The 13966-nt window shown below is 54.9% G+C and overlaps 1 protein-coding gene across 1 annotated transcript in view; it reads right to left on the bottom strand.

Moving 5' to 3' along the window:
- Positions 1–234: 234 nt before the first annotated feature.
- LRRC74A (leucine rich repeat containing 74A) overlaps positions 235–13966 on the bottom strand; it is a gene marked incomplete at both ends in the record, with an annotated part of 42957 nt that continues 29225 nt past the window's right edge. Inside the window, 2 exons of the mRNA XM_082849694.1 lie at positions 235–270; positions 883–985. Of these exons, the coding sequence (XP_082705820.1) occupies positions 235–270; positions 883–985 (139 nt within the window). The remainder of the gene's footprint in view (positions 271–882; positions 986–13966) is intronic.

A 13966-nucleotide genomic window follows, 5' to 3' on the forward strand; every position in this document is an offset into this window, starting at 1 on the left:
AGGTGCGAACTCAATAGTTGTGGCGCACAGGCTTAGTTGCCCTGCGGCATGTGGGATCTTAGTTCCCCAACCAGGGATCGAACCCGGGTCCCTGCATTGGGAGGTGGATTCTTTACCCCCGGACCACTAGGGCAGTCCCGGCAACACCCATTTTTATCAGCTGTTTCTAAGCTTAACACACAAGGAGACTAGCACTGGCTGGTGTCAGGGAGACCAGGTGACAGGTGGGAGTGATCAGTGGTGAAAGGTGTAGAGCTCATGGCTGAAGGTCTGGGGCCAAGAGTCAGGCCTCAGGCAGGAACAGAGGTCAAGATGGGAGGGGAGTACAGTTGCGGGGAAGCTGTGCTCAGAGAAAACTGAGTCAGGGTTTCTGAGAAGCAGGCAATGGGGGGGGCAGTGGAGGGCAAAGTGTTGTCTGGTCAGGTAGGAGTGGCTGGCAGAGTCGCCCTCCAGGGAAGGCAGAGAGGACTGTGCTTGGCTTTCCGACTTTAAAGGCCCTGTGGGTGTAGAGGCCCTTCTGGGGGACCCTCTTATTCTTCAAGGAGATGAGGAATGAAGATTGGTGTTCCGCAGGTTTGTAGACTTGGTAAACCTGGAGGTGAGTCAGGGTATTCCTGGATTCTTCTGACAACGTTAGGCACCTGGAATCAGGGTCCTTCAGCGAAGGTTCACCTGGCCTCTGGGAATGTGGTGAAGACGTGGTACCGAGAAAGGCGAGGGAAGAAGGCTGCCTCCACCGTGCTGGGGGCCCGGGGAGCTCTTCCCAGGACACGTCCACATCCAGCTTGCTAACACCCCGAGTCTGAGAACCAGGCCTGGGATTGCTGCTGGGCCGTGGGAACGTGGGGGAATGCAGCTCGGGCCAGGGGTGGGCAGAGTTACCGCCATGGAAAAGGGCAGGGTCAGCATCGGGAGCGCATCCTCGCAGCCGGGCACGGCGCTGAGCCCCTCCGAGTCCCTGGTGACCACCGCGTTCGCAGCGACCCTGGGAGGGGGCGATCAGCTCCCCGTTTACATGTCACGCTCTGACCAGGGTCCTGCGGCCAGTCAGTGGCACAGCTGGGCTCTGACTCCTGACCCGCTTCGTGCCATTGGCGCCCTGTCCGGATGGGCCTCGCAAAGCTGGAGGCCCTGGTAGCAAAGCCCGCCCGGGACATGGTTTTGAAACTGTCCTGTGAGCAGAGTTCATCTACCCTTTTTGCCCCCTTCCTTCCTCCCCTGCAGAAGCAAGTCTTGCTGCCAGCAGTTTGACCGAGTTCCCTCCTTCGCCCTTTTCTCTGGGTTTTACTTGAGGTCAGCTGGCCATAGCTTCCCACAGATGTGAAAAATGAAAGGCTGCCATGAGTCCCAGCCTCTCCCGGCCTCTGAGAAAATTTGCATCTTAATGGAGAGGGGATTAGCGGCCTGGGATCCTGGGAGATGCCGGGGAAGGAGTCTCTGGTGGCCCAGTTCTCAGCCTCCCGGACAGAAGATGGGGGTGCTGGGGCAGGCCCTGCCCGGGGCTCCTGGCTCACGCCTGGCCAACTCTGCCAGGGAGGGCAGACTCCGCTGGGCTGGCTTCTGAGAACTGGGCCAGGCTCCAGGCTGGGCCTCAGCAGATCCCCAAGGCTCAAGCCTCGCCGCTTCCCCCATGACACACACAGGGCTGGGCCTCCTCTCCACCCTCTTCCGTGGAGCCTGGCCCTGGCTGGGGACCCACGACCAGCTCCTCTTCTGCTAGTTCATTTCCCGGCACCATGTGCCCCTGGACCAGCTGGGAGCGAGGGCGCTCTGTGTGTGTGCGCGCGCGCTGGCCAGCCTCTAGGAGGTGGAAACCAGGCGTCGACGGCCCCCGCAGGCTGGCTCAGGCTGGGACAGCGAGGCAGGCAGGCGGGGCAGCATTCTGGAGGAATTTCTGAATTACCTACTGGCTGGAGCCCAGAGACCAGAGTGGGCCTGGGCCGGCCCAGCTGGCCGAGGCCCCTGAAGAGACTTCTTCCTGGCTCTGAGACCTCACCGCCTCCCGCCGGAGTCTCTGCCCGCCTGCCTCTGAACCGCAGTGTGAGAACTCCAACCCAAAGGGGGGGGTCAGTGCTCCCCCTCCCCTCTCCTGGGGAGACAACCAGGGCCTAAGGGGGAGGGACGTGTCCTTCCCTGACCCCTGCCCTCACCTGCAATCTTTTGAGGTCAGGGCTGTTCTTCATCTCTCCTTTCTTCCAGAATCACAGCTTCCATCTGGTCAAAGTCAAGAGGAGGCCTCTAGTCTCATCTCCACTGGAGCTGTTGCGGGGAGGTGATGGGTTGGCTGCTACACCTCTCCCCAGCTCTGCCCCCCAGACAGGAAGGCCCTTTGTGTGTCAATGTCCTCTCCCTCAGACAGGACGGGCCACATAGTCTGTGGGGTTTTTGTTAAGAATTTTAAGAGAGTGACAGCAGAGCATGAAACCAAGCCCCAGGCCCTTCTAAGTCCGGCCCTGTGTGACGGCACAGGCTGCACCCATAACACCAGCCCTGCTCCCAGAAAATCCTTGGCCCTCCTCAGCCCCACCCCATCTCTCTCCTGGACCACGTCTTTGAGAACTTGGCCGGAAGGCAGGTCTGAGCAGACATCCCCCAGTTCTGCTTCTTCACGTCTGACACTGTCCTCAGGGGCACTGTCTGATGCCCCACCCTGACCTTCCTCCCAGGGAAACTGAGACAGCAGGAAGGCCTGGGGACTCACCATCCTGTGTCCTACCACCCAACCCAGACGACTGGGGAGGGACGGTGGTGGTGGCTGAGTCCGGGGCTCCCCTCAGCCGCCCATGGTGTGCCAACCCCAGGGCTCTGGGTGGGGCTCGAGAAGATCCCCCCCGGCCTTCTGTTCCCAGCAGTGCCATCCCCCCCGAGGGGCGGGCGGGAGCAGGGACGTTCAGGGCTGCTTTGCCGGCTCCAGACCAGGCATCCGCACAGCCAAGCCCCGTTGCTTGTCCTTTGTCTCCACGGCACAGCGGCTGGCTCAGCCATTACCTGGCAGGGTGACTGCCTTGGGGGACAGTGGGGCCTGGGTCCAGGAGTGTCCTGCTTGGGAACTGCGCCGGGCTCTGCTAGCAGCAGGTAGGCGGAGGTCAGGGAGAAGAGGCAGGAAACCCCACCTCCAGTGGCGGGGAAAGGCCAGGTCCAGAGGGACCACGGCTCTGCCCTGGCAGCCCCTCAGCCCACAGCCTGGGCGAGACACTCCTGCCTGCATCTTCGTCCCCAGGCTCCCACCCGTCTCAGGGATGAGAAAGCCCACCACCCTCCAGTTAGGGTGCACTTAGGGCTTGGCGAGGGGCCCAAGCCGTCGGTGTGCAGGGTCCCATGCATTCTCACAAAAGCCATAGGAGGTAGGTCCTATTATTGTAAGTGAGAGTCAGATTAGCTGAGAAGCGGGTTCCAGGCCACAGGACTGCCACGTTTTCCCCCGTGCTGCCCTTCCTTTGCGGAAGTCATTGTGGTGGCAACGTTTGTGTGGCTGTCTGTTCAACGTGCGCCTCCCTGATCGGGCTTAAGCTCCACGTCACTGAGTAGTGCTGCCCTTTGAATTCACACGTGGCCCATGACACACACAGGGCCTGGCACATAGTAAGACCCCCATAAAGAACAGGGGAAGGAGGGAAGGAGGGGGTTGAGTCAGGATTGCAACACAGGTTGGCCTGACGTCCCGCCCACACCCCTACCACCTGGCTGCACTGCCTCCGTCTAACCCGCTCTCCCTTGACATACTTCTGCTGGGCCAGAGTAGGGCCGGATGGGGCCCTGCATCCACCCAGGCTGGGAAGTAGGAGTCACCCTGTCCACGCCCCATCAGGGGTCCTTACTACTGAGGCTCTGGGGAGGCTCTCCTTCATGGGACACCCCACTGGGCCAGCTGGTTCCTGACAGATTTATTGCCTCCCCAGCCCTGTGAGGCTGGGTGGCAGGGAGTGTGTCACCAGGGAGGCCTCTTCTGGAAGAAACACCTGTGTTGATCTCCCAGTGAGCAATCCAGTCCTCAGCTTTCCCAGTGACCTTGGAACACCATAGGGTTCTTTCTGATTCCAGAGTTTGGCTGGAGCCGCAGCCTCGGGGCCAGTGCTCCCGCCGTCTGGAGCATCTGTGGGTGTTCACCCTAGACGTGTTTGCAGCGGGTGCTGCCAGGCTGCTGGGCGGTGTGTCTGCTGGAACCGTTCTCGGGAAACCCCATGGCTGGGCCGCTGAGAGCAAGGATCTGTTCACTCTTCTCCCATCCTTTGACTGGATCCACTCAATATCTCTGAGGTCGCCCCCCAACTCTGCCCCAGTCACGGTGCTAAGCATGGAGAGCTACGCGTGGACAGCTCAGCCCAGACTCCAGGGAGTGACAGTCCAGGGGCTGACAGTCCAGCTGGGGAGGGCCATGTGTCACCAGTGGACGTGCAGAGTGATGGTGAGCGCAGGGAACCCGGGGAGGGTGGCCGGTACCTCCCAGGAGGCTTTGGGCTGCGGGTACCTCAGCGGGTGAAGCCCTGCTGAGAGGTTGGATACTTAGTGGCCACGCCCCCATCCCTTTCTTCTGTCACCTTTGCCCTCAGCCCACCTGTGCTCCCCTCGTCCCGCCCACCTCCACACACTGTTCTTGGGAAAGGCTTGGGGGTGAGTCTTTTTGGCTTGGCCACTTTCCTCAACTGCCTTCCAGAAACCCCCATTCTGGGGCCCCCTCTTCCTCCCCAGTCTCTCCCCCTTGGTCCCCTCTGCTGGTTCTTCTTCTCACAGACCTTGCTAAGGATTCTAGAGCCCCCCAGGACTCAGGCCTTTGTCCCTTCACTTCCCTCTGCACTCAGACCCTCAGGGACCTCATCTGGTCTTGTGACATTCAATATTGTCTATATAACGTCCAGGACTTGCAAACACACCCCCGTCCAGGCCCCTCCTCCAAGCCCAGGCTTGGACTCCAACACCTGCTCCGCTCCCCTCTGCAATGTCTAATAGACATCCCTAAACTAATTCCCAGTTTTCTCTCTCTCCACCCCCGACACCCAAATCTACTCCAGCAGAGTTCCCCTCAGCCAGCTCAGGGATGAGACTTCATTCCTCCAGATGCGGGGGGCCTGAGCCTGGGGGCCACGTGATGCCTCTCTTTCTCGCACAGCCAGTGCCCCACCTGATGGGGAGCAAGGTTGGTGCCACCTTTAGACACATCCAGGGTCCGCCCACACCCATCACCCCAGCGCTTCCTCCTTCAGCTCTTGCCTCCATCATTGCGATAGTCTCTCCGTGGATTTTCCTGGTCCCGCCTTTAAATCCCTAAAGCCTATTCTTAACACAGCAGCCAGAACACCCTTTTCAAAGACGTCGGAGTCTGGCCCTCCTCTGCCCCAAACCCTGCAAGGGCCCATCTCACTCACACCCACGTTGCCCACAGGCCTCAAGGCCCCACTTGATCGGGCCCTGCTCCAACCTCACCTCCCGCCATGCTCTCCTTCCCTGTCTGCTCCAGCCTTGGGCTGCCTTACTGACCCTTAGAGGCCCCAGGCTGGCTCCTGTCCTGGGGCCCGTGCTCGGCCTGAAGAGCTCTTCCCCCAGATCCACATGGCTCTCCCTCACTGCCTTCAAGGGGTTGCTCAGATGCCGCCCCTCACCCGTTTAAAATCATAACTTCCCCACCCCTAGCAATGACCGTCCTGAGCCACCATACGCCGCTCTAGTTTTTCACCCATAGAACTTATTATCTTCTAACACTGTATAGGATTCACTTAGTTATTATATTTATTACTTGTGGTCAGTCTCTTCCTGCTAGAATGGAAACGCTGTGTAAAAGATGGGTTTTATCATTTTTATTCATAGATGTATCCCAAACATACCCACAACAGCACCAGACACCTAGTAAGCCCTTAATAAATGTTTATTGAATTTAATTGAAGTCGCTTACACTTTAATGTAAATAAATGTACATGTTTTCCCTCGCCCTTACATTGTAAGTTTTCCCCCACTAATTCAAGAAGGGTTTTTCCCTTCTTGGGAAAAGTATTTGTCGGGGGTGGGGGGGCTGTGAGTTTTACAGTCTTGAAATAACACTGAGTGGATGGAGGACCCACGGTGGAACCAGGACTCATGAAGGAGAAGCCGGGAGAGCTGCCTGCTGCCTCCCAAAAGGCAGGGTGTGGAGGTGGCAGCCTCTTGGGTGTGACAGAGAGAAAAGCGACAGCGCCTCACGCATGTTCATGGTGTGACTACAAGTGATTGCTCCAAGGACAGCGGTGCGGAGGGAGGTGCAGAGGACCGACAAGGGCAAATCCCCGGGGTTGAGTCCTCCAGCCCGTTTTCATGGCAAGATGGGCTCAGGACGCAAACTGGACTCTGCATCAGTAAGGTGTCTGTTCTCTGCGGGACGACCTGCAGAAGCTACTCAGCGGGGCCCCCTTGCAAGGCCACGGGGTGGATTTGACGTTTATGCCATTGTCAGCTTTTTAAAATGTGTCATTTATTGTGATTTTTTTCGTCATTCTAAATATACATCTACTTTCTATACCTAACATTATATTTGTAAATTTGTATATATATATATATGTGTGTGTATATATATATATATATTTAAAGAAGGTCCCCAGATTGTATAATCTCAGGCTCCAAGAACCTGCATCTTCCCCTGAGGGGACAGATTGAGGGTTCTGGCCCGGGCTCCGCTGGTGTCGCTGAAGCCAGCTGCATTGCTGCCTTTTTCAGGTACCTAAAAAGAATTCGATTTCCCTGAGCCAGTTTGGAGTCCTGTTTTCTTAGAGCTGAAGCCGCTGTGCGGAGTCAGAGGACTTGTGGGATTGGAGCGCCCTCTACTGGAAAAATTGAGGTACAGCCGGGAGAGCGGTACACGCCAGGAGGGGCTGCATTGAAACCCCACTGTTAGGATTCTGGCAAGAAAGCAGGCGGGTCTGGGGGTTAGTACGCAGGCAAGCCCCTCCTGTTGGGCATGGACACATTCAAGTACACACGCCGTGTCCTGTAATTCAAATGTGAGCATGCTTTTGTGTACACGTGTTCCATTCCCACTGCACCTGGGGTAACACCGCCTGGGATCGGCTGCAGTGCTATTCTGACCCTAACCTCCCGGGGGCAGCATCAGACTCCACAGGTTAAGGGCTTGGTCCCCCACAGACTGCTCCCACTTTGCTGCCGGCTACAAGTGGGGTTCCCCCAGGACACCTGCACTTCTGACTAGCCAGCTACAAAGTAGGGGGTTCCCATCAAACTCCTCAGGTTTGGTAATTCACTGCAGTGACTCACAGAACTCACTGAACGTGCTATACCGATGCTGGCAGCTTTATTATAAAGGTTATGACTCAGGAGCAGCTACATGAAGAGACATGCAGGGCAAGATCGGGAGGGAGGCAGAGCTTCTGTGCCCTCTCCCTGTGGAGTCGAGGCAAGTCACCTCCCAGGAAGCTCCCCTGGACCCTGGCGTCCAGCGTTTTCACTGGGGTTTCATTACTTTTCATCACGCAGGCATGACTGATTGAACACTGGCTAGTGAGTGAGCTCAGTCTCCAGCTCCCTGTCCTTCTATGGCTGAAAGTCCCAACATCTGCTTACACGGTTGGTGTTTCCAGGAAGCTGTCTAGGTAGGGGCCCACCCTGGGTCACCTCGTTAGCATCACGAAGACACTCCTGTCACTCAGGAAATCCCGAGGGTTTTGAGGCATATGCCAGGAACTGGGAAAAAGACCTGTTATGCTCTTGATTATACGGTAGCATGTGGACACATGCACAAGGGCTAGTCTCATTCAGCCTGGGCACACAGAAACGAGTCAGCCCCACCCCAGCTCATCCACAGACCCACTAAGAGGTGGCAGAACAACACAGCAGCCCCCCACCCCAGGGGTCACACCACTGTCCCTTCTTAGAAGGACCCGCTGAGCCCCAGAGAAGCCCCTCCACCCCACACCACCCTCGGTCTCCCTTCCCCTCCAGGATGTCTGCTTCCTGGAGGAGAGCCGTTCCTTTCCTCTAGTTCAAGGCCACTGGTTGCAGCCAGTGTTTAGGACACAGGCTTGCCTTGCCAATCATTGTTTTCTTTTGTTTAGAACCAAACCAGGCGAAACCAATCCCAAGCCCCTGCTTGGCAAGGCAGCCTGGTCCCCTGAGGACAGACACTGCAGCTGCCACGGCAGCCACATACCAGAGGCTGCAGCGCACTGAAGACCTGCAGGCCTGGCACCCAGAACCACGCCCACCAGCGTCACCGCTGCCACTGCTCAGGGACGCCATCCAGCTGCAAAGCCACAGCTGCTGGGGGAAGTTCTCCGTGGTCCTTGCCTCTTCTGAGGCTGGCTCCTGAACCGAGCCCGGAGACTGCGTGTCTGGTGTAGGCATGAGCCTACGTCCCAGCTGCCCCTCTCAGGACCTGTAAACTGGCGCACTCCCAGCCCAGGAAGGGGATTCAGACCTTAGGAGCCAAGCAAAAGGCCAGATGTTCACTGTACCCCGGCATTGCCCACACAGTGCTGCTGGCCCCTGGCCCTCCCACCTCCCTCCGATTTTTAAGATTCTGGGCAAATTCTTTCGATTTCATGCAAGTTTTAAGCCAAAGCCCAAGGTTGGAATGCCTCCCACGGTGTTTCAAAGACCCAGTAGTTGGGTGTTTCAAAGATGACTGCTCAGTTTGGCCCCTAACGCCCTCCTGCACCTGAATCTCCCCGCACTTCTCCCTCATAGGAGAGGAACTCCACTGTCATGAGGTCATGCTTACATGAAGCACTTACTGTGTGCCAGGCCTGGGGCTCAGTGTTTCACATGCAACTCTGCGGGGGCAGGGGTACCATTATCATCAATATATACAGACAAGGAAATTGAGATTCAGGAAGGTTGAGTGACTAGCTCAAGGTCACAGAGCTGATCATTGGTGAAGCCAGACAGAATTCAACCCGAGAACTGTCCAATGACAGAATTTGCATGCGTAACCACTTCACGGTTCTGGCACACAGATATTCCACGCTCTTCCTTCTCATCTCCCATCTCACCTCCCCTGGCTCAATTTCTGAGCAACATAGTGGGCAGGGAGGGCGCACCAACCTGACCTTGAGGATTCAGCCACGTAGAGCATCATCAACTCTGCCTTTGCTTCCCTCTCCACTGGCCAGTCCAGCCTGGCCTGGAGCTCATGCTTGCTGATCAATTGAGTTATTTTTCTGTTTCTTACAGAAACGATGTAAACAGAGAAAGTGCATTTAAACTTCTCCCTGTAGATACAAAGCTGCGCAAAGCCACAGAGGGGCAGCGGAGCACAGTGGTTAAGACCTCAGGGAGCCAGGGTCTTATTGCCTGGGTCTGCATCTCAGCCTTGCTGCTTACTAGCAGAGGACTTTGGGCGAGATGCTTAACTTCTCCATGCCTGCGTTTCCCCAGCTGTAAAATGGGGATGATTACAGACCTCACTGCATAGGGTCCCTGTGAGGATGCATAGAGTTAGTGCACATATATCAGAAGAAAACCATAATTCGAAAAGATACGTGCACCCCAATGTTCACTGCAGCACTATTTACAATAGCCAAGACACGGAAGCAACCTAACTGTCCATTGACAGAGGAGTGGATAAAGAAGATGTGGTATATATACACAATGGAATATTACTCAGCCATAAAAACGAATAAAATATTGCCATTTGCAGCAACTTGGATGGATCTAGAGATAGTCATACTAAGTCAGACAAAGAAAAACAAATAACATATGATATCACCTGTGTGTGGAATCTTAAAAAAATGGTACAAATGAACTTATTTACAAAACAGAAATAGACTCACAGATGTAGAAAACCAGGGGAGAAAGGGAGGGGAGAGGGATAAATTGGGAGATTGGGATTGACAAACACACACTACTATATATAAAATAGGTAACTCATAAGGACCTACCGTATAGCACAGGGAACTCTACTCAGTACTCTGTAATGACCTGTATGGGAAAAGAATCTAAAATAGAGTGGATATATGTATATGTGAATATGTATACGTATATATGTAACAGATTCACTTTGCTGTACACCTGAAACTAACACAACACTGTAAATCAACTAAACTCCAGTAAAAATTAAAACAAAACAGAGTTAGTGCACAAAGCCAGACTGAGCTGGGCATGGAAGGAGGGCATGGCCAGGGTACCATTCCCCTGCACTGCAGCTGACCCCCTTTGGTGCTGGGCTCACGGGCCAGCACCTCTGGGCCGTCTTTGACCTGACAGCCTCTCCTACTCCTGCAAGGCCTCTCTCCCTCCGCTTTGGTCTTCAGCTCCTGCTGGGGTCCTGCCTGCAGCCTCCTGACATGGCCAGCTGATAAAGCACGACTCAGCCCATTGTCAGTGGGCGTGTTCCTTGTGCAGTACCCTCACCCGATGCAGCAGGCCTCCTCTGTAGTCTTGCCCAGCCCCAGGGTGGGCTGGCTGAGGGAGGGGACTGAATGTTTATGGAGCTCGTGCTAAGCACCGGACTGTCTTCCTCACAACAAGAGTGCGAGGTAGCTGTGAGTAACTTTGATTCATAATGAGGACACCAAGCCTTGGACAGGTCTGCCCAGGTGTCAGGCTGCTAGACACTTTGGGACTCTGATTTCATGTCAGGCTCCGTGGGGGCGGAAGTTTAGGAGATCAGGGAAAGGGCATGGGAAGGACTGCAAAGCAGTGTGATGGGAGCACAACCTTCAGGTGGATTTTGGAGCTGACGTGACACCTAGTGGCCACAAGTAGAAACTACTCCACAGTAGGGCAGGTTCCAGGGCAACCCGCAGACAGGCAGGGTTCTGGCTGGGCTTACGTGATGGGGGGTGGCAAGTGTCAAGGGGTGGCCTGGAGGGTCGGGGATGTTGGCTTCCCCATATCTCCATCATTTCCCCAAAGCTACCCAAACAAAAAATAACATTTGATGAGAAAATGTGCTGCTTTTTCTAGTAAAGATGAAGAGAAGCATCTTGAGAAAACTTGCTGTTTTTATTGATCCCTAATCTATAGTCCATAACATATTTTGATACTTCACAGCCTAATAATCTTCAGGGTTCCACCCAGACACCAGTAATTAATGAATGCTCAGTTACGGGCATGGACTTGATGGAGAATTTTACAGATTATAATAAACTTAAAAGACAGGCTCCCTGACTTCAAGGGGATTTGATTTATTTCGGGAGTCAGAGCAAAGACATCTACATACCCTGATGAGTAGGGTGGACGTGAGTTTCAGCTCACAAATTCTTTATTGCGTTTCTTTATTTTCTTTTCATCATCCTAATTTTGACTGAGTGCATACAACCGTCCAATGAAAATTCAACTTCAAGTTAAGACTTTGAATAAGGGAAGGGAGGGGAAATATGCTGTGGGGAGGGGACACAGATTATTTCAAATAATGATTCTGCCAGGAGTGAGAAGTTTTTGCATCACCTCCATCCTCGATGAAGAAACAAAGTGAAATCTGAGGGCTGGTGCCTTGATTCCCAGATGCCATTTCAGCACTTCACTGGTGTTCCAAAGTGTGGGTTCCTGGGCACCCCCCAAACTTTCCACCACTTGCCTAAAACAATTGCCAAGTGAATGAGGTTTTTCATTTCACAGGTATTTTTTATTGAGCACTTACTATGAGCAGGCACTGTGCAGGTGCAAAGGAGGTGCATAAGACACTTCCTGCCCTTGTCCATCCCAAGGGTGACTGGCGAGGTTAATCAAAATCCTTGAAGGTACCCATTTCCCCCACCTGCTCAGTATATGCTGTTCTTGGTTAAACCTTCCCATCTTTTGCTAAGCTCCTCATGCCTCCCCAGTTTTCCAAGGAATTTTACAAAGAAATGCAGAATGGCAGATCCCTAGAACAGATGGGGATCCCTTTTTTCAGCTGTCCCACTTTTCAGGTGGAACCATGAGCCTCCAAGTTCAGGTGGCCAGCTCCTGCTGGGCCACGGCTAGATGCCAGTTCCCTGAGCTCTCTCCACGTGACCCCCTGGCATTTGCTTCTAAAGGCCCCTGTCCTCATTTCCTGAGCATCTGTTCCCTCTGCCACTGCCTCCTGAATCTCAGCAATCTCCCCTTGACACAGTTTACAAGCACTGTGATGAATGCTTTTGTGCACTGACCTTCTCCCCACCGCTCTCTTCCACCACCTAGCAACCCCACGCTCTCCCAATTTGTTCTTTTGGCTCTTAACGAGGCCATCAAGGATGTGCCCCCTAAAACAGGAGGGTGCTCCCTGGGGGAAGGGCATGCCACCAGCAGCCTGGAGACCCAAGCTAGACTTTATTGCCTCGCTCACAGCCTTGGTGTCTTTCCGCCGAGGTTTCAGTCAGCTCTCCACCTCGTTCCAGCCACAGGCCTACGTGCCAGGAGTTCTCTGTCACTGAGGCTTCTTTCCAGACCAGACGTGTTGCTATGGCTTCGTCATTTTCAAGGAACTGGGTTGAAAGGTAAGGGGATAATGCTGACCACCAACGTAGCCCCATGGCTGATCGACAAGAGTGTTGGGACAGGCTCGAGTCCAAGCGAGACCACTTGTAAACCCATCTGTCATCTCGGCAGAGTGCTGAACGTGGTGAGGTTCGGCGTCAGCACAGGGATGGGCATGGGTTTACGCTGCCGCTGTCGGCAGGGCTTTGGTAGCAGACACACCTGATTGCAAGCACGTGGGAAAAGCTATGGCAACATGCACCTGGGATTGTTCACTAGCGCCCCCTGGGAGGCAGCAGGGGCTGTGGGGGCAGGTAAAAGAGGCCCTTCACTTTCTCCCTAGTAGACTTCTGTGGATTTAGAATTTTTACCAGTAGATATTATTTGTATCAAAAAATGACAATGAAAAAATCATGCAACAGTAAAAATGACGACCCTGCTCTTCAATTGGAACCAACAGAGCTGCAGTGTGTGACCTGAGGGGAACTTGAGGTGCCCACAAGAGCTCCCCACTTGGGTCCTGAGACCCCAGTTCTGCCTCTCCATGGCCACGTGACCTCATCTGCAAAGCTGGAGGGTTGCTGGACCTGGACCCGGTCTCCTGACCTCTGCCCTGTGCTCTTTCCCACCAGCATCCCAAGGAACAGGAGGCCGTACTTCAGGGAGGGCAGGCGGGGAGGTCCAGGACACAGGCACAGAGTAGGGGGGCCTGGGGCGGTGTGCAAGCCTGAGCCACCCTGCATGTGTCGGGGGTGCTTGCCGGATGATGGTGTCACTCCTGAATGACAGCATCACGTGCCAGCCCCTTATGTGCTTTGTCTCCACTTGATTCTTATGAGAGTCTCTCAGGTGCTGTGGTTATCACCCCATTCTAAAGACTTGGAGACTGAGAGCTCTGCGCACGGCCGCACCCTTACTAGCTAGAGCAGGGTTGCAGCTGGGTCAGTCTGTGCGGTGGCTTCTCCACGCATGAGAGATGCTGATGGGGGCAAGGACGGAGGTATTGGGAGAAGGCTGTGGGGGCAGGACCAGATGGGGGTCTCCCCTGACAGACTCCTTAGGGATTCCATGAGACAACAAGCCGCAGGGCCTTATGGACCAGCCTGCAGACCAGCAGGGTTCTGCAGCCTCGGCGAGGAGGAGTGGGTCCTGGCACCATACAGACCGGGGTGCTAAGGCCACAGCTGCCCCTCTCTGGCCACAAGCACTTGGCTCTGTGCTTTCCTTCTCTAAAACTCCGATCATTATTCACAGCGTGGGCATGTACTAGTGCCCGTTGGGCGCTGTGAGAATTCAGGCACCCGTCTCGTGACTGGCGGAGCACCTGGCATGTGGTAAGGGCTCATGGATGTTGGTTGCTGTTATGACCGTTATCATGGTCCTTTCCGAGCTCTTCAAGGAGTTCAGCCTAAGTCATAACCTGCCTGGTTGCCTAAACTCCAGCAGCGTTGAAAGACCTGCAGTTCCTCAGTGCACCATGCTGGCCCACACTTCGGGCTTGGTACTTGCCGTCCTCTGTCCTCTTGTCTGTCTGTGTGACACCCCCTTCCCCCCAGTGATACCTCCTCTTTGGGCCACTGTGGTACCTGTACACGCCCCCACCTGC

The sequence above is a fragment of the Leucopleurus acutus genome, assembly GCF_964270905.1.
Source record: "Leucopleurus acutus genome assembly, chromosome: 1".
In the NCBI taxonomy this organism is placed as follows: Eukaryota; Metazoa; Chordata; class Mammalia; order Artiodactyla; family Delphinidae; genus Leucopleurus; species Leucopleurus acutus.